Genomic DNA, 19,839 nt, shown 5'->3' with positions numbered 1-19,839 from the left:
CCAACTCCAGTGTACTGATTGTCGAGATCTGGATCCCCTGTTTTTCGCAACGTACTTATAATGATATTGGGCTGGACGTTCTTCCGATGGGGCCCGTAGATTGACACACTTAACGTAAATTCGTAGCGGGGATTTCCCTGATGCGCAGAATGATCACAGTACTAATATTATGCGTCGTTTGACGCAGTTTGATATTTACAGCTTTCGCTGCACCTTGCGGCAGCCTTGCGGGACCACGTGTTCGAATGTTCACGAGCCAGGCCGAGGATTCGTGCGTTTCATCCTCTCGTCGACATTAGCTTGGGCTAGCAACGTGTGGTACGTGGTCTGGCCGCATCAGAGAACCTGTGAGAAGAAGATATCGTCATATATCGTTATATATCGTAATATATAGGAAAGGTTTTCATCACATTGTAATATAAAGTGATATAAAGCAATATATGACCATGTAAAAGCACCATAATCAGCATAATCCCCAGCAAGAACTCACCGGTTTACTGATGGCCTGTTCTTGGAGTTGTACGTACCGGAACCCGTCCAAATTCTTCATCAACATTGATCAAACATCGGCGTTCGTATTCATCATGGGGTTGCGCAACGGTTCCCTTGTCTGCGATTACTGCTCGAGCACAGTTTTTTCATTCGAGCCATTTCAGATTGCATGGGCTGCAAAGGACTCGTCAGATCCTAAAGCAGGCTTCTCATATATCACTCAAACTTGGCAGGAGATCGACGACGGAGAAAATAAAGGATGTAATTGGTGTGATGTTCTTTGGGGAGAGATTCCTTTTTGGTATCAGCACCGCAAGAAAGAGGAATCGCCTATGCCAGAGGAAACTTTCAAAATAACTGTACGGTTCGAAAAACGAAATTCAGAAGATGAGATTGTCCTGAAAGTCACGATTGAAGACGACTGGACGCCCAGGTATCAAGTGCGGTGCGACCCAGGTACATAGTCTCTTGTTGTTTTCGTGCGATATGACAAACTTCTGTTTTTGCTAGATGAAAATGCGGCTGCCTTTGTCCCTGGCAGAAAGCTGGTGTGGCAGGTTGGATCTCCTCGAGCCTTCAAGCTGGCCTCAGACTGCCTCACACAATGCACTCTTCGTCATAATTGTCCAAAACCTCAGGAAACAAGCCTCCCAACCCGTGTAATAGACTGTTCGGATCCAGAACGGCCAAAACTTGTTCTCACCAAAGGCATGCAAGGCTTTTATGCAGCGCTTAGTTACGTCTGGGGTGAACCGCAACCGCACAGCGTCTGCACCACAAAACTCTCTACGTACCTAGAATCAATCGACATACTCCTCCTTCCGAAAACCATCAGAGATGCCATCTTTTGCACCCACAATCTCAACCTCCGTTATCTTTGGGCCGATACCTTGTGCATTTTGCAAGATTTGGACGAAGACAAGCAGCGCGAGATTCCGCAGATGTGCGATATATACCGATGTGCATACGTAACAATCATCGCAGCCAGCTCGTGGAAAGTCAGCGAAGGATTTCTCCATAACCGCAAAAAACCAGTTGAAACGCTACTGCCATTCTTGTGCCCGGATGGAAAGCTCGGTACCATCTCGGTTGATGAAGATGATCGTCCCATGCCATCCAAAGAACCAGTGAATCGCCGAGCTTGGTGTTTCCAAGAGCGCCTCCTCTCCCCTAGGACCTTGGTGTACGCTTCGCACACTCTCCAGTATCAGTGTCAGACAGCAATGAGCGAAATCGGAGACATCTGGAATTATCTTCCCTCGACGAAACAGGGTGAAATGCGTTTGCCAGATATGATGGCCTCGCACACACCGAGTAGGACGCTTTCGAGCAATGACGTAGAGGTGGTGCTGACAGCCTGGCGGAGTGTTCTACGGGACTACACACAACGCGCCGTTTCGGATCCCTCTGACAGGCTTGTGGCGATCTCAGGGATCGCTCAGCTTTTCCAGCGTTGGTGGGGGGATAGCAATCGTTACATCGCTGGACTATGGGAACGCGATTTGTCCACCGACCTCCTGTGGTATAGAGATAGCCCATCCTACGGAAGTCTCGTTACAGGGCAATTTCTTGCACCCTCGTGGTCTTGGGCTGCCACGATTGGATGCATCGCTGCCGGGTGGGACAAAAGAGCCGGAAACATCATATGGGAAGTGCAATCATGCAACGCGATCCCAGTCTCCGACAATCATCCTCTTGGTCAGGTAAAAGGCGGGAGATTAATTGTTAGAGCGATCATGAGAGATGTGACCTGGGATCCTGCAGAGCCCGAGCTATTCGAGCTGAAACGACCTTGTGTGTCGGTAACGAAGACAGGTGATGAGCCTGAAGACCGCGATGAAGCTTGCAGCATCCGAAGCTTCCCAGCTTCAGGAGCAGCTGATATCACTGTTGATACGGGGCTAGCGGTCAAGAACTCAGATCAAATCGAAATCACCATCCTTCCCGAGCCGAATGGCATGCCCACTTCTGCTTCTCCGGTGGAATATGCCAATACTCGAATGTGCATTGGCAAACTCAGGAAAAAGGCATTGAAGGCAGTAAATATAGGTCGTCCCTTCATAACAAACCTGTTCTTGAAATTGGTGCCGTGTCTTGTGCGCCGGAAAAACGCGCATACGACAGGAACCACACCCCGAGGACAACCTTCCACCTCCCATCAGATCACTAGCAATGACACTAATGAAAATGACATTCAGGTGGAAGCGATGACACCGCAGGACCATTCAACTAACACGGACATGGATGTGGCGTCGACAGAAGTTGTCGAAATAGGATGCATACATTCCGGAGGAGAGCCTGATCACATGGGTTCAAACAACCATGCAAAAACGCGCCAATCCAATGAAGTTACCGTGCCTTCAAAGGAGCGGGAACGACACATTGGTTACGGGTATTTTGACTACGATACTGGAGAAATTGGAGCTGACAAGGGGAAAGCTGTCGTGGTTGGTTCAAATAAAGGGGATAACCCTAGCCACTTAACGGGCTTGATTGTCGTTCCTGCAGGAAGCACAGGAGAGTACCGCCGCGTGGGCCTATTCCATGTTCATGGGAAGTCTTACGAAGACGAAGATGAAGAAGCCCCTCATTGTGATATACAATCATGGTTGAATACACCTAATACTGAAGTCATTACGATAATTTGAACTAAACATGTTCGTCACTTAGTATTATATCAATACTTGGCGTAGTGGCCAGTATCTATGCGTTATTAATTGATCGTTTACCTAGTCACTGAAAATGGGGGAAGAACTGAGCAATATTCATGTGTAAGGAGTAAAAAAGGTTGTGAATTGTGTCATCAATTTTAAGTTCTGCGTCAACCGGGACTGGGATATTGATGGTCGAACCCGGTGCTAGGCCATGGGAAGTACACAGACCTATCATTGGGTTGTTTTGCTCAGGAAATCTTGATCGCACGCGGAATTGTGCTACTTGTGTCCACTGGTGAAATATGCAACGAAGGAAGACCGAGAAACGAAGGACAGGCCCCTGCTGGGAAATGGACAAGATCACATTGACGGCGACGCTCTAATTGCGCTACAGCACATAACCCTATACGGTAGCCAGTTGGAGAACTTCCAGAGAACGGTGTTGAACAAAAAGAGCAACGAGCGTTGAAGCCTTGAGGCCTAGCTTATCGTGGGTCCCAACGTGTCTTGAAAGTTCACGAAGCACGAAATCAATCGAGGGATCCGTAAAAGCCCACGTGTGAAAATAATTGCATAACAAACCTGGCAAAATTTTCATGTTGTGTGGAGGGAAAAAAGTTACGAATCAAGATATTTGTACGATTCGTGATCATGCGTCAGCCGGGAGTCGAACCCGGTGCTAGGCCATGGGAAGACCCAATGTTACCGATACACCACTAACGCTTGTTGATCGTGGTGATACAGTACATATAACCTTTGGGCGAGTGATTTTGACTTTGAACCATCTCGTCGTTCAGCTCCTGGGCCTACTAGAAAGTGGATGTTATGTGTTATATTCCGGTAAGATTAGATGATATCCAAAAAGGTGTGTTTGTATCAGATAAGGAGCGGTATGGGTGGAGAAAGGTCATGAATAAATTCGACAGCGCCAGATTTGTTGCTCAGCCCAACATGTCCTTTCTCAGATACAGTGTCGGAGCCCGTCATTGATTGCGTATCTACAGATGAATCGTCGGTGTCGTCATCTTCAGTAGAGTCGCTCGGCTCATCAACATCAGTGTCTCGCAGAGGGCTGCTGATGCTCTCTCCAGCCTTTGGTTTCATGATCGGAATAACATACTCCTCATCTTCCTCCGCAATGCTGTCAGTTCGAGTCATGTGACTCGCAACATGTCTGATCTGACGTTCCGTATCTTGCTCAAAGCTGGAGTCGTCGCTGGGAGGTACGCAGACACCTAATCTCCGAGCCTGTTTCCGCTCGCGGATTCTGGCAAGACTTCGGCGTCGCTCCTCCATCCATTGTTCCTCATCCACCTCAAGGACAAGAGAGGCCCGGCCGGCGGGATCAGATGAGACGACAGATTTCGGCTTCTCACTACGGAGATAAACATGCACCCCTGCAGCTGTGAGCACCCGAACGATAGGCGCATGTGAGCTGCGACTTCGCATTCGGTGCGCATACGATGCTGTCATTCTACAACATGGATAAGTTCGCATCAGCAGAACATCTGGAACGTAGACTAACCCTGGCCCGAGGACGAACTCGCCACCAAGCTGAGTAGGGTCTCCGGCTTTCTCCCAAACAGGCATGCCGACACGCAGAGCATTTGCGATCACCATGGCAATGCCTCCCGCGCGACTATGTCGGACGTAACTACTGCGCCGTTGCTCTGCTTTTGACTCGACCGCCTTCACAGTCATCCCAAGAATGCCATAGATACGAGAAGATGGATCGGTATACACTGCATAGGGCGTCCGGAAGATTTCTTGGGGAAAATGAGCATGGGTTGAACGAAACGAAGGGTGGCATGCTTACGTCGGTAAGACTTGATCATGTTGTACGAGCCATTGCTGATGATGACAAGGTTGATCCCTGACTGCTTGAGTACTTGTGGATCTACAGTATTGGCGATAGAAAACATGTAGTCTTGGCACAGCGGACACCTAGCATGATACGATAAGCTCAAACACGTTCAAGATCGACCTGGAATCTCACCAAAAGTGCCTGATAAATATAACGACTGTCTTCTGTTCCCGGAAGAGATCGCCAAATGGAACCCTAATGCCGTTTTCGGCCACGACAACACAAGACGCTGCATCTAGCAGCTGCCTCTTTGTCGGAAGGGCGTTCTCGTCGAAGACATGTGCGAAGTTAGAAGGAGCGGTGGAAGGACGCGACGACGGTTTCTTGCGTGACGACTGCTCATTCGAATTGAGAAGGCGCTGCTGAGGTTGCATCGTCTGAGGCCTAGGTTTCTTCGGAGTGAGAGGTGCTAGCTCAGAAGTGACAGACGCGAGACCGGAAGGAGAATACAAGGAAGAGCTACTAGGTTCAGACATGTAACCAGGCTCAGCACTTGTAGGAGAGTCATAAATAGACGTTCCCGTTGAAGGATAGGATACATCAAGTGATTGCATGTTCGCGGCAACGACTGCCGGAAATAGCATCGACATCGATGATTTACGGCGTGGGCGGAACGTGTTCTCTTCTGGTACGTGTTTCTCTTTGGACGGGCGCTCGGAACTTGCTCCGAGAGCAACGGCCATCGAGGGGAACGAGCGATGATGTTGATGGTGTTTCACGTTCGCGGTCTCACTTGAGAATTCAGCGAGACTGAGACCGCTACGGCTTTTCCTGGGAAGGAAACGCGCAAGCTTCTTGACACGAGAACGCGAAGTGTGCGTCGGCTCCGGTGAAAACGTTGATGCTCTACTACTAGGTTCAGACAGGAGGGATAGCACTGGGGCCGAGTCATGGCGGGCTATTGGGATAACGAGGGGAAGCAAGCTCTCGCTGCCATGGCCGATATGCTGCATCCGAAAAGGCTGAGAAGAATGCGCAGGGGAGGGAAATCTAGAGCTAGCCAACACATATGCCTGCAGATTTGTATGGCCATAGGGCGACGTCCCGGGTGACACGGGACACGTGTTAGTCCGCGCTTCTTTTCGCGAGACGGCTGATCGCGAGCGCCTGCGCTGGGGAGTCGGCAAAGTACGAATGCTTGGCGAATCACATCGTGAAAATTGCGGCGGCCATCGTCCTGACTCGGTAGTGTCATGGAGGTTTTGCGAAATATCAAAGCTGCTTCTAGTGCTGTATGTCGTAAGCGACCCCGGTTTTTGGTCAGGAGAAGCGACACCGGGACTGGCCGGCGGCGTGGCTTGGTATGGATCAGGAGGGAATGGACTGCCGCCGGTATATGGAAGAATTGGGAGATGTGACGTTGAGTCACCAGCGAAGGTGAGGAGGCCGAGGGTGCTGGCAGTTCTGGTGCGGAGCACTGAGAGGGGTGCGAATGGGTCATCGGGGTCAGGACAAGGATAACGTGCATCTAGCACAATACTTGGCGCTGGCTTGCGCCGGACCATGGAACGTGGCTGGGGAACGGAACTAGATACATTAGTTGCTACAGGCATAATAGAACAAAGGGAACGATATAGTGTTAAATGATGATCGTCGGCTCGAATGAGAGAGAGTGGCCGGATGACACGACTGGCGAGCTCCAGCTGGAGGGGAAAGCAAAGAATGTCAACTCTGTGCGAAGGGCATTTATGTGGCGATCAGCGTGTTTTCGATGAGGGCTTTAAGATCGGTAGAATTATAGGACAATGATCGGAAAACGGGTGTAAACACGTGTGCAGCGCATGTTGAGAGGACTCTGAAGAAGGCCGTCGTCTGCAGCGCGGTATCCTCACTTCCGTCGCTTGACAATAGTACCTCCTTATCACCCTTGCCTGAATGCTCCGAGTCTTTGCTCTGTCAACAGGTAGACAATTGTCCATCTAAGTACGGGATTAGTGCTCTTCAAATACGATCGATTCCCAAGATAGATACTTCCAAACCAACGTTCCATGCGATACCTGTCAGCATCAGTTATATACACAGCGAAGAAGCGAGTTTAACCCGCAACAAAGTCGTGGATCAAAACTTTCACCTAGAAGAACGATGATGATAATGGTGACATGATTCACAACCGCAATGAGCTGCAACGACCCTGATCTTCCCACAGTCGTGTAAGAATGTAGACATGTTGATGACATCTGGCATACGCAGAACATCATGTTATTAGAAAGGTCTGAGATCTATTAATTTATCCCTTGGTCAGGCATGGGTGTCCCTAGATGTGCTGTACTTATCTACTGATGATATCACAACACAGGCTCCTTGTCTTTCGATACTCAGCACGAGCTAGGAAGGTCAGCAGGTGGTCCAGGCTCTGCCATCAGCTGTGTATATCAGATCAGCACGGGATTACCGCTCAAGTAAAGAATGACAGAATACCTTGATGGTCAACGCAGTGGTGTACATCATTGCGGCCATACCAAATACGCCAAGAACAATGTCCCCGATCTTCTCTGTGCGCGTTTTGGCAACTGCCTTGTAGTGCAGCATCGCTGGGTATACGAAACACAAAGGAACACTGTAACCATCGTTCATCCATCGTCACTCTCAAGTGAGTATCTTTGTCGCACTTACCAAGCAAAGCTACCGATCAGCGAGACAAATTTGTCCAGGTCCGCGGCACCAACCCAGCTAATGACAGTGGATATGGCGACTAGCCCAAAGCGAAACGAGTTCTTGAGCCATTTCACACGAGGATCTTGCTTTCCACTTCGCACGAAGAGCCCATTCTCGAGAATTCGCACGGCAGGGAAGAACTGGAGGGGTATAGAAAGGAGGATGGCGAGCGAGTACAGGAATTGGACCTTGAGATCGAGAGAATGGACGTGAGATTCCATCGACGAAATTACTGCGATAGGCTTACAGATTGTGTGAGCTTGCTTGTTTGGTCGAGGTTGACTAAGACCACAGTGTTCACATCCGAACCGAAAGTCAGGTACGACAATGCACCACCACCACCGAATAGGACTGAAAGTGCACGGTGAGGCTCGACAGATAACAAAACATTGAAAAAGTGCCCACAAAGCAATGCGATCATGACGCCTGTCAGTACCTTGGGGAACTTGCGTGGCTCACGCATGGCGTCGGTAATGGGAATAACCTAACCCGAACCATCAACGTCTCTCCGTTCCAGCATGGAACAGGATGACTCACCAAACCAATGCCCTCGAAGGAAAATACGGCAGTTCTATGTCCATTCTTCAGACGCCAATCAAGCGCTCTAAGAGCGAAACTCACCCGACAAATAAGGGGAAGTCCTTGGGGTTGAACATCTGCACTTCGGCGATACCCCGTTTTCCAATGAATGTCATCTCACTGCTAAATATGTAAACCAGCCCGGCAAGGATAAACGCATCCGCAATGAGGGCAGATGCGCTAAGCTTCGCGAGATTACGGATAAGAGCCAGAGGGACGAAGATTATGAGTTGTACAAGGATGAAGTATTGTACAGGCCAATCCGTCTTGCAACTGGTGACTCCGAGCACGAACGCCTGCACGGCACGAAGTCGAATTCAGTGACGACAATTAAGAGAATGTAGCATCCTCACCTTTAGATTCTCGGCTACAAAGATCGTGTATGCAGAGACAAACCCAATCTGGGAAACTACAATGGAAGATAATATCAAATAACGCATCCAAGGACCATATAGAGCACCGCCGATATCTTCATCGCAGAGTGAGATACAATCGACTCAAACAAAATTGAACTGACCTCCGAAAGATCCGGAGACGACAAACTTGGTCCTGACGAGGAGTAGGAATGAATATAAGGAAACGAGTGCCACCACAGAAATCATGATAAGGGAAAACAAGAGACCACCATTGGCGAAGCTGGAGGACCATTCTCAGCACATGAAAGGAAAATACTGGTATGAAAACACATACGCTTTCCCAAGAAATAAGATCCCGGTACCAACAAAGGCTTTCAGAAGCTAAAAACAAGCTAAATAAACTATCCCCCTGATAGAGAATAGACGAGACTTGCCATCAGAACGGCTGATGTGACTGATGCATCTCCATGAGGACCCACAGAAGCAGCTCTCCGTCTAGAGCGCGACATTGAGCGAGGCTTGAGCAAAGGTTGGGTTTCATCGACTGCTATGTGGACCTCGAGCTCAGAAGGAGCAGCACGAATGGTAGCTTCTTCGTCATCAGCCCTGTCTTCCTCTTCTTCCTCGAGATCTTCTCCAGCCTGTTTGCTAATGAGGATTGACGCGCTACGTGAGGATAAAAACTTACGAATTGACCATATATGTACAGAAAATCGATGAAGTTGTTGGTCGGACGTGGCTCCTCTCCACCATTCTCATTCGCGCGCATCAAGACATAGTTTCGTCTGAAACCTCCAGGCTCGTGTATGTGCTCGAAGGCAGGATTTGATGGTGTCACAGAGCCTGAGAAAGAAGTGGCACGAGGGCGCACAGCCTGACGGCGCTGATCCGTGTGCCATTTGTAGATATCATGGCTTGGGCGTAGTTGTTAGCTTTCAGAAGAAACGCCAAGCCTTGACGACACTAAAGGTTAGAGCGGACTCACGTAATATCTGCACCCGGAGCTTCGTAAGGTATAGGAAATGCCTCCGATTCCTCTCTGAAAGTTGCTGGAGGCGGAGTAGAGGAACCTGTAGATGGAACTTCATCGTTGGGGACGCGACCGTCTAATTCTGAACCAGATATTGAGTTCACGTCTCCCCGGTTCTGTCTCTCCTCTCGCATCAAAAGATGACGCCTAATGACCCTGGCCTTGTGATCGTCTTGGGGAGTGCCGAAGTCAAGAGCAGCAGGATCAATACCACTTGCAGGTGTAATGGTGCTTGACGGCCGTGGGCTAATTCCAGTAGGAGGTAAACGATAGGCCTTGCCTAGAAATTCGCTTTGTGGAAGCAGGCTCTGACCTAGAGAGCCACTAGTGAGGCTTTCTGGTGTATAGCGCGCAGGAATATTAGGCACTGGAGGTGTTCCAGTATACTGCGCGCGCCAAGCGCGGAGATCGGGTGTGCCAATTGGTGTTGGTGTTCCCGAATGAAAGGCATTGTCCGGCCGTGGACTGCCAATATTGACTGGCTTTGATGACATGAATTTAGAGAGAGTTAGTGAACGTGGTGGTGGTGGTGGTGGTGGTACCGGTCCAAGGATGAGTTTGGCTGAAAAGCAGACTGTAAGTCATACGGCCTTGAGCCGGAGCCTTATCGGGAGTAATGGGGCTAAAGTACTTCGTCACCATAGACGTTAAATTTTATTTCGCTCTAAGACTCAGATGAGTCTCAATTTTGAGTTTAGTTCTTTAGACTAAGTATTCTTCAATAAGTTATACGAGCTCAGTCACTTATGCAGTACCCAATCGATGAGAAATAAAAATCAAGTGTATGGAACTGTAACCGGGTGTGACCAAGGACCAGGTCCGCTTTCCCCAATTATTAGCGTGTGAACTATACAGATTCTGCCGATTGTGTGCCGAACAGATCACGTGAAGCTCGGAAAATGGAGTCATCCATGATCCAGCTCAAATCCAGCTCGGTGAAACTTTTCAAGGGGTCAATTTCCACTTTTCACGGGTTAATTTCCCGCTTTCCTGGGGGTCACTTTCTTTTTTGGGCAAAGCAAGCCCCATCGGCACTCGGGAGCAATAAGGTGCAGGTCAAGCGGAGTTTCAAAAGTGTTTGAGCGTGATCAAGACGAGGCCCGGGACCCGAGTGCATCAAGTGAGTCTGACCTGCACTATAACATGCAGCTTGGTTCCGGATCATCCACGACTTCAAGTGTGCTTGGCACACAAGGAGTTTTCTGACTCTGAGAGCGGGACATCTATCATCCTTCACCTTCCTGAATCTTGCTTTGGACCTTAGAGTGATTCATCAAGTTTTACCAAGAAGACAGCGCGAGGACAACTCTCTCTACCTCCAGGACCAAAGCCCCTTCATTAATCCCTGGTATCATATGAACGCCGACTCTCGCATACAATGAATGGAGTGATATCTATAGCCTGCTTTTGCTTTTGCTCTTGTTTGACACCCGATATATCCGACAGAGCTGCATGCCACCATATACACTCCGTATCTTCGACCAGGATGTTATCTCGTGACCTCTGGGAAGGTAGCGCGAGCGCTTCTTGAGAAGCGCTCAAGCAGTTATTCTGACATGACCCCGTTTTTCTACGATAGAACTACAAGTGATACGATTTTGTGCTTTGAGGCCTACTCATATCGCCGCCCCTCAATTACATTCAGGACGGTTATGCGAAACTACGGCCATGTGACATAGGCACAGGTGAGCATGGGTTGTAGACTGCTTGGCGTTGCTTATGCACCACATATTTTAGACGAATATACAATCGAGCCTTTCGCCCTGAAGCCGCTGCTCTTAGTCGGGCTTCTCCATGGCTCTTTTAAGTATGATCTGCATCTGGAGATGCACTCGGCATCCATCGTCATGTCTACGGACTAAGATTTCGATTTTGAACCTCAGTGGACCCCCGGAATTATATCGTATGTAGCTCTTACAAGTACTGGCGCGTGTAGTACTGACAACTCGCAGGCGTCCCGTGAACTTCCTATGTTGGGTCATCCCTCGATAACGTGACATGGATATAGAGAAGCTAGACGGGGTGGATGTGTTGTTTCCTGCTAATGAACGTGAGTCCTTTATGGTTCGACGTGTGTGGTCTTGTTGGCGATTGCTTAGAAAAACGATGTTCGGTTTGCGATCACTTTACTTCCCTAAGTGATCTCTACTAGACACTGCGCAGTACAACGCCGCTCAACAGCCGCCGATGCCTACTTATATCACTAATATCGAAAACAAAAGTAAGGTGATCATTTGTCTACATTCGGCCGTTGAAATCGCAATTCTCTTCGAGAGTATTGCTGTATGAGCTTCGTAGCATCCGGATCGTCTACGATGAAGCACCAGAGCTCTTCAGCAGCTCCCGTCATATCCCGTAATGTCTGTGTGAGCTCTTGTGCCTGAGATAGCAATTTCCCTACCCTATTCTCTTCCGCAAGTTCTGCCTCTAATGTGCGGGCTTGCAAACTATGTCCTTCTAAAAGTTTCATGGCGTCCGAAATTATTGACAGTCGGAGTTGATAATCATTCGAGTTCTTCGTCAGGCTGGAGTAGAGATGCTCGAAGTAGTCCTCAGCATGAAGAGCAGTTGTCTCTGCTACTGCTGTTTGAATGTCTTGGATGCGTTGTCTAAGGTTGAATCCATCATTGTTGAAATAAGAAAGTGGCGGGAGCCCGAACACATACCGTAAATCGATGCGTTGGGAAGTACTGTCAGGCAGCGACTCGTGTTCACTCTCGCTATCCGATACGGATGTCTCTTGTTCGGTAACATACCCCTCGGGCTGTGGAGAATGCCCGATGCTTTGTATCGATAAGAGGAATGGAACCACGAAATAACTGAGCCACTCACGGTTGTGTGGCGTTCGCAGGCTCATGCTTTTTCATGCTCGGCTTGCGCGCACGTCGTGCTTTATATTTGGCTGCCATTTTCACACTTATTATTTTCTTGTTCCTGTAACGAATATCAATTGTTTCCGACTCGAGGCTGATCTTTGAAAACTGGCCTTTCATAGTAATCCTGTCTATATTTTCGCGCAGCAGCAGCTCTTTCTTCCGCCGTGGCATGAAGGCGGGGTCGACCCATGATAAAGAGTGCAGTCAGGTTGGTGAGAGATACGAATTACTCATGAGATACACAGCTAGGTACACTTAATTATGGGAGATTTATAGGGAGACTACTACTTATAAAAAATGTTAATTGTCACCGTCACATTTTGTGATGGTGGGTCACAAGTCAACGGCATGGATGTTGAATATTTTTTTTTTTTTGGACAAGCGAAATGTATTGGTAGCAACTGACTAAGCCTAGTTCTACGTATACGCGCTATAGCAGGGTTTCGGGAAACCCCGGTCTGAGGAAAAATGCGTTTATGCACTCCCGTATTATGCGGGGTGTGTGGGACTCTGCATTACCTAGGGGGCCTCGATCGTAGAGGGCCTGGGTGATCTAATACCCACTAAAACCTCTAGGGCGGTGGCCCAGTCTTTTCGTATTTGGGTATTGGGGTTTGTTTGGATAGTGTTTTCCCAGGTATTTGTAACTAGTTTTGTGAATTTTTTAGTTCTTATGATTTTGTTTGCGGATATTCTGTCTAGTTGTAATCTATTATTTATTCTATTAGTCCATCGTTTGATTATCGTGTCTGTTGTGTAAGTTTTTTCATTAATGGTGCTATCGCATCTTATTATCCAGATTAGATAAGCGGATTCCGAGATGAGGATTCTGAGAAGTCTTGTTGCGCCTTTTGTCTTGTCGTTCGCTTCTTTGTCGTTGTTGTTCTCTCTTTCGTTTGGGTTTTGTTCGTTAGGTATTTGTTTTTTCAATTGCAAATTCCCGCAGCCTAGGATCGTCCCTAATTTGATTCTTGGCCAGGCGCCGAATTTTGTTGGCCATATGTCTTTGGTGAGTTTCCATATTGTGTTCTGGGAGTTGTTCGGGCATTCTAACAGTATATGTTCTATAGATTCAATTTCTGCATGGCATGTTGCGCATTTGGCGCGGTGTTCATAATTAGGGATGTTCAACCAGTATTCTCCTACACGGTAAGCTCCATGTATTGTTTTGAATAAGAATTGACGTATTGTTTTTTGTATGTCTTTATTTCGGCATCCAGTCCATATGGCGCTGTCGTTTTCGAGGTTGCCTGTGATTTCTTGGATCGCATATCTTGCGATGTCGAGGTTACCTGTTGTCGCTCTTCTTGGTGGGTTTTTAGTTTTGTTTTGTTTCTTTATTCCTTTATATGCGAGTGATTGTGATACTGATGATAGTTTTGCTCCTTGTAGGTTCCATTCATTGGGAATCGAGAGGTCTATTTGGTCTTCGATGGGTTTGTTTACTCCTTCTAGGGCTAGGCGGTCTGCCTGTTCGTTACCTTGGTCTCCGTTGTGTCCTTTCGTCCATATGAACGATGTTTGTGCTGATCTTTTCCGTAGATGGTACAGTGTGGCTTTTAGGTATTCGCTGTTCGCAATGTTTATCCAACCTTTATCTTCCCATTGACTAAAGTGTTTGGTGAGTCCGTCAATTGCGTATCTTGAGTCTGATATGAATGTTATAGGGATATAGGGTTCTGTTTGTTGTAGGGCGACTAGGATCGCTGTTACTTCGGCGATCTGATTTGATTGCTGGTGTCCAGGTATTCTTATTGTCTTGTTTCGCTCGTTTCCCACTGATATCCATATTCCGCTGCCCGCTTTTGCATTGTGTTTTCCGTTATTTAGACATGAGCCATCTGTGTAGATGGATATACGTTCTTCTATGATGTTTAGTCCTCTCATTGGGGCTTGCAGGCGGTGAGCTGGTCTATCTGATTGTTTTGATGGGTCGGTAAAGATTCTAAAGCAGTCTCCGAGTGTTGTTCGTATCGTTGTTGTGGGGTCAAAGATGATTTCTCCCTGTCTTCGCTCGTGTGCTTGTTGGTTCTTCTCTTTTCTGCTGTGAGTGAGTGATAAGCTGTCTTTTTTTGGTTTGGATTTTGTATTGAATTTTGGGGCGATTTTGTTTAGTATTTCTTTCGCTATGGTGGCGCATTTATGTGGGTTTTCGCATCCTTGGTCTCTATCTTTCTTACAGTATTTGCATGCGCAGTTCTTTCGAGGGTGGTGTTTTTTGTTGCTATCGGTTGTCTCGTTGTTGGTGAGTGAGATTCTTTTGCTTATTTTAATCAAGTGTTTAATTTTCTGGGCCTTATGATTGTTTTGTAGGCATTCGTTTTTTTGCTTATGATATGTTTTGGGTGGGGCGCCTAGGTGATACCACGCAGGTAATTGTTTTTTAAGTTGTTTTGAGAGTTTGATTGGTGCGAAGCTAACGTTATATTTTTTCGCTATTTTTAGCATGTTGATTATTTCTTTTGGTATGCTATTCGCTCTTGTCCCTTTTGTTGGTGGGTTCCAGGATTGTAGGAAGGTGTTAAGGTCTGTCGTGTTATTGATTCCTGTCGGTTTAAGGTTATTGATGATTATGTCCGTTAGGAAGGCCCACGCTGGTCTTTTTGTTGATAGGTCGAGGTAGGATCGTAGCCATGTCACTTCGATTGCTTCGTTTCGTGCTTTAAGGTCTATCAGATTAATTCCTCCTTCCTCTCTTGGTTTTTGTAGTTGCTCTAGGTTGATGGGTGAGGTTTTTTCGTTATTCCAGATAAATTTCCTCATTATCCTTGTTAGTGCGGCTTCGATGTTCTTGGGCATGCCCTGTGCTTTAGCCAGGAATTGTGTCATGCCTCCTATCACCATTTGGGCGATTAGACGTTTACCGTCTAGGGATGGGTGGCCTTTGTTCCAGCGGTTTAACGTTTTGCTGATGTTGTCTAGGATTGGTTCCCATGGCGTGGCGTCATTTGTTTCGTTGCCTATCCAGGCGCCTAAAGATCTTATTGGGTGGCCGTCTGGGGCTACTCTGATGGAGTTTTCGAGGGGGGTGTCGTCTGGGTTGAGTTTTCTTGTTGTGATCACTCGTTCCCGGTGAGTTTTTGATCCTATCGGTATTATTTCTGTTTTGTCCATATTGAATTTTGCTCCCGAGGCTAGGCACCACTCATTCAGTATATTTTCTAGGTCGGAGTATTTGTCGTTTTTATTCAGGTATATTGTTGTATCATCGGCGTATAGGTTTATTTTAACTCGGTGAGTTATTCCTGGGATGTCGTAGCCTTTTATTAAGTTGGAGTTTCTTAGGGTGCACGCCAGTGGTTCTATGGCCAGGTCAAAAAGTAAACACGACAGTGGGTCTCCCTGTCTTACTCCTCTTGTTACCTTGAACGGTTCGCTCAACATTCCATTTATAGCTACTCTTGTGTGGGTGTTTGAGTATAGGGCTTTGACTGTGTTTATGAACATATTCGGGAGGTTAAAGGTTTGTAGTGTTTCTATCAGATAGTCATGGCTGATTCGGTCATATGCTTTCTCTTGGTCAAGCGCAATGAGGGCGCCATCCTCTTCTGAGATGTCAGCGTATTCAATCATCATTTTTGTGAGACGGATGGGGTCAAATATTGATCTATTAGGTATGAATCCGCTTTGGTCTGGGTGTATTAGTCTCGGGGCTGCTCTGGCTAATTGTATTGCTAATGCTTTTGTTAAGAGTTTGTAGTCCGTGTTTAGTAGCGTTATGGGTCTATAGTTGGCGATTTCGGTACGTTCTTTTTTTTTGTATATAGGGCACATCCATCCTAACGTGAATTCAGTTTCGTCTTTTACTCCGTTCTTTTGTATATTGTTTATGACTAAGGTAAGCGTTTTAATTACATTAAAGCTTGGTTCGTTGTTCTCTGAGTCGGCTAAGTGTTTTTCATGTAGTCGTTTCCATACCTCGTATGGTATTCCATCGATTCCTGCGGCGCTACCAGACTTCGAGGAGTATAACGCTTTGTGGATATGGTGTTCTTCTAGGAGCTGGCTTAGGGGGGAGTTATTGTCGTTGAACTTTTGTTCGTTTGGTATTTCGTTCATTGTTTTTTGTTTTGCTTCGTTTTTCCTCATTTGTATTGCAGGGTGTATGTTCTCTTGTTGGAGGGACTCGTGGTATTGTTTTGCAATTTCTGCCATTTTGCCGGAGTGTGAGGTGAGTTGGTTTGAGTTTGGTATTTTGAGTTGATAGATTATGTCTCGTGGTTTTTTTGGTGTGTTTATCTTACACCAGTACTTGCTAATGGTTTCCCCGGTAGCATTCCATTTTGCTTTTGATCGAAGCTGAAGGTTTTTGAATCGTTTTTTCTCCAAGTGGTTAATTTCGCATTCGAGCCACGCTTTTTGGCTTCTTGTGTTGCTGTTAGTGTCTATGTCGTCATCTCGTAGGGTGAGTTTGATGTCGTTTTCTAGTTGTTTTATTCTAGTGTTGATTTTATGTATATGTTCTTTAGACGTTTTCTTTGCCTCTTGGCGTATTTTGATCTTGAAGTCCTCCCATTCTGACTGTGTGTTAAGTCCGCCTGATTGTTGGTTTGTTTCTATTTTTCGTTGTGTCATTTGTCCTATTTTACTCATTTTGTTTAATAGTTTCTCGTCGTTTACAAGGCCAAGTGGCCATGACCATCGTCCCTTGCCTATGTGTGGCATATTCGGGGGTGCATATCTCACTAGGATCATATGGTGGTCCGTCGGAATGGCTGACGTGCATGCTGACCAGTCATACAGGCTATTATCATGCGAGGGGGAGGAGTAGATTCTGTCTAGTCTGGAGTAAGAGTTTGCGTTGCTGTAGAAGGTGAATAGACGAGATGTGGGGTGTGTTTTTCTCCAGGAGTCGTGTACATTTAACGTTTCTCTTAGGTCCCTAAGAGCGTTGGTTGCTGCTTCGTTGTCTGTTCGTGCGGGGGCTCTGTCTAGCGGGTCTTCTGTTAGATTGAAGTCTCCTAGTAGTAAGTCAATCTGTTGGTTATTTCTGTTCATTTCCGAGTCTTTAATGGTTGTCCAAAAGTTCTGGTGTTCCGCTGGGTTGTTTGGGGCGTATATGTTGAGGATAGTGAGTTCCTCGTTGTTGTGCCATCGAGTTTTTAGGATTAGCGCTCTTCCCGGTATGATCTCTTTGAACTCGATGTTTTCGGTGTTCGTTAATTCTTTATTTAGTACAAAGGCTACTCCAGCTGATGATCCTGGGCGTTCTCTGTCTTTGGAGTTGATTACTCTTAGTCTGCGGGAGTATAGAGTGTTTATTTGGTCTTCGTGTTCTTCTGTTAGGTGCGTCTCCTGTAGGCACAGGATTCCTATTTTTTTTTCTCTCATAACTTGGTGTATAACTGACCATTTTGATATCGCGCTGTGGTCTAGTTGCGAGGATGTTCTTCCTTTCATGTTCAGGGATGCGATATGGAGGTTGGCTCTCGTTTTGTTTTGCTTTTTTGGTTGATTTCTAATGTCATTATTAGGTAGCGCATGGTTGTGCGGCGCCTGATGGGGCGTGGGGTTGTTTCCACCTCCAAACTCTCGAGTAGCGTCCTCGAGGGGGGGCCCGGTGGTCTGAAGCCCGCCCTCTCTGCTTCTCGGGAGGAGTGAGCCAAGACCAGGAGTACTACCGTAATGGGGGGTGTTTGTAGGAGTTAGTGGGTGGGTGGTCGGGTTGTCAGCGTCTTCCGAAACGACCATCGGGAAGCGTGGGTTGTCATATCCCGGACAACCACGGTGGGTACATGCTCGTGCTTTCGGAGGTAGGTGTCCAGTCACCAATCTCTTTCGGCGGTGGCTTCAGCTTCTCAGCGCGGCTAACCCTTGACCTAAATAGGTCTCCGCTGTTGGCAATTGCCGTCGAGGCTACCATAGCTTTCCTGTCCTGCTGGGCAGTCAGTAAATTTGGGCTATGGGTTAAGGTGGTCCAGAATGCGCCTCGGCAGACTGTTGGGATCGCGTCAATAGCCTGTGGTCAGGAGGTAGGCTATTTTTGATCCGTCTTTCGTTTGTGTTGGATTATGGGTCGGAGTGGGGATGATATTCAGAGTGCGTAGTTACATGGTTAGCGGGTCTACAAGCTAAGTGGGTAGGAAGATATGTATGGTGGAGGTGGGGATGTATATATGACAGAGAATATATGTTCGAGTTATTCTGAAGGGTCATTCCTTAAGAGAAAGTCTTCCTTCCTCGTCCTCTACCCCTCTGGTTGGTTATGGACTTGGGGTTGTAGTGTTTCGGTCCATTCCAGAGCGGTATTTCTGGGAAAGGACATAGACCGCGCGGATGTGCGATTGAGTGACATAAGGAGCAGGCGGAGAAGCCTACTGCTGTGCCAGTGCCTTCGAGTTCGGACGGGTATATGAGGGAGTGCAAGTAGAGGCGGAGTTTGGTCCATACCGCGGGGTTACTGGTTGGGCTGGCGGCGAAAACGTTGTAGCGGGGGAGGGGTATTCCTCCGCTTACTTTGTAGTCAAGGCGTTCTACCCAAAGCGTTTTGATAAGTTCCAAGGTAGCGGAATCTTTCTCTTCATATGGGATATCGCTCTCGGCGAGGATTTCTCCTATGTCCCAGCGTGTACCTCCTTCAGACCAGGTCTCATAGACTGCGTCTTTAACGGTTTTGGTGTCCGTGGTTGAGAAGCCGTGAAGGCAGAAAAGGAGGAGGGGGGGCGTGTTAACGCTGAACTGGTGGGCCGCGAAGGTAATGTCTGGTGAAGACCATATGCGCTGTGAAAGAATGAAATTCTTCGTCTCTTCTGAGAAATTGTACGCTAGGAAACTGATGGGGTGCTCGTCATCGTCTTTGATGGTAGCGTCTGGGCACGGGGGGGAGACTTTCACTTCTTGGTTATCATCGTGGACGAAGTTGGCGATGTCCGTGATAGCCTTGCGGAGATGTTCCACAAAGATCGGGCCCTTGGCCGATGGGTTCTTCCCGTCGTGGTCGAAAACTCGTATGAGGAGTTTTGGGTGTGGGACTTTCAGCCACGCCGTAATGACTTTGGGGGCTTGGAAGTCAAAGAGCTGAGCCGCGTGGGATAGGTGGATTTGTGGGAAACCTCCTAGTGGGACGGGGGTGAAGTGCGGGATTGCTGTGAGTGAGTTCGAGCCGTTTAGTTTGACAATGGATCTGTTGGTCTCTGCTACGGCAAGGTGTGCTCTAAGGAGGTCTTCTTCAGAATGAGTGACGGGTTTGGAGGGAGTGGTGGTGGTGGTGGAGGGGGGGGTAAAGGGGTTTGGTATTGTATTTTCCTCGGACATCGCGGTGTCTTCCTCATCTCTGGGGGCGTGGATGGATTTGGATAGGTCCTCTGGGGTGTTTTTGGCTACGGGTGTGGTC

At 47.6% G+C, this 19,839-nt stretch overlaps 4 protein-coding genes and 1 non-coding gene across 5 annotated transcripts; 1 reads left to right on the top strand and 4 right to left on the bottom strand.

The window, feature by feature from the left end:
- Positions 1-584: 584 nt before the first annotated feature.
- Positions 585-2,270, top strand: F5891DRAFT_963347 (heterokaryon incompatibility protein-domain-containing protein; the record flags this gene model as incomplete). Its single annotated transcript, XM_041375990.1, has 2 exons — positions 585-948; positions 1,003-2,270. Coding segments are annotated over 2 exons (1,632 nt in total), but the record flags the coding sequence as incomplete, so codon positions are not given.
- Positions 2,271-3,798: 1,528 nt separating this feature from the next.
- On the bottom strand, positions 3,799-3,869 carry F5891DRAFT_t116. Its single transcript has one exon. It is a non-coding gene; the product is annotated as a tRNA-Gly (tRNA).
- A 669-nt stretch (positions 3,870-4,538) lies between these two features.
- On the bottom strand, positions 4,539-5,384 carry F5891DRAFT_963331 (uncharacterized protein; the record flags this gene model as incomplete). The annotated part of the gene is made up of 4 exons (XM_041375987.1): positions 4,539-4,620; positions 4,672-4,912; positions 4,963-5,090; positions 5,143-5,384. Coding segments are annotated over 4 exons (693 nt in total), but the record flags the coding sequence as incomplete, so codon positions are not given.
- A 1,941-nt stretch (positions 5,385-7,325) lies between these two features.
- Positions 7,326-10,124, bottom strand: F5891DRAFT_963338 (amino acid transporter; the record flags this gene model as incomplete). Its single annotated transcript, XM_041375989.1, has 13 exons — positions 7,326-7,373; positions 7,429-7,567; positions 7,624-7,853; positions 7,913-8,016; positions 8,071-8,149; positions 8,203-8,236; positions 8,287-8,540; positions 8,598-8,713; positions 8,762-8,880; positions 8,935-8,981; positions 9,026-9,241; positions 9,289-9,514; positions 9,586-10,124. The coding sequence occupies 13 exons, from the start codon at positions 10,122-10,124 to the stop codon at positions 7,326-7,328; spliced, it is 2,151 nt and encodes a 716-aa protein (XP_041218823.1).
- Positions 10,125-11,860: 1,736 nt separating this feature from the next.
- Positions 11,861-12,677, bottom strand: F5891DRAFT_986090 (uncharacterized protein; the record flags this gene model as incomplete). Its single annotated transcript, XM_041377694.1, has 3 exons — positions 11,861-12,239; positions 12,297-12,413; positions 12,463-12,677. The coding sequence occupies 3 exons, from the start codon at positions 12,675-12,677 to the stop codon at positions 11,861-11,863; spliced, it is 711 nt and encodes a 236-aa protein (XP_041218822.1).
- Between the last annotated feature and the right edge of the window lie 7,162 nt (positions 12,678-19,839).

Source organism: Suillus fuscotomentosus, assembly GCF_016647785.1.
Source record: "Suillus fuscotomentosus strain FC203 chromosome Unknown F5891scaffold_105, whole genome shotgun sequence".
Lineage (NCBI taxonomy): Eukaryota > Fungi > Basidiomycota > Agaricomycetes > Boletales > Suillaceae > Suillus > Suillus fuscotomentosus.
This window is presented reverse-complemented; position numbering and strand designations above follow the sequence as displayed.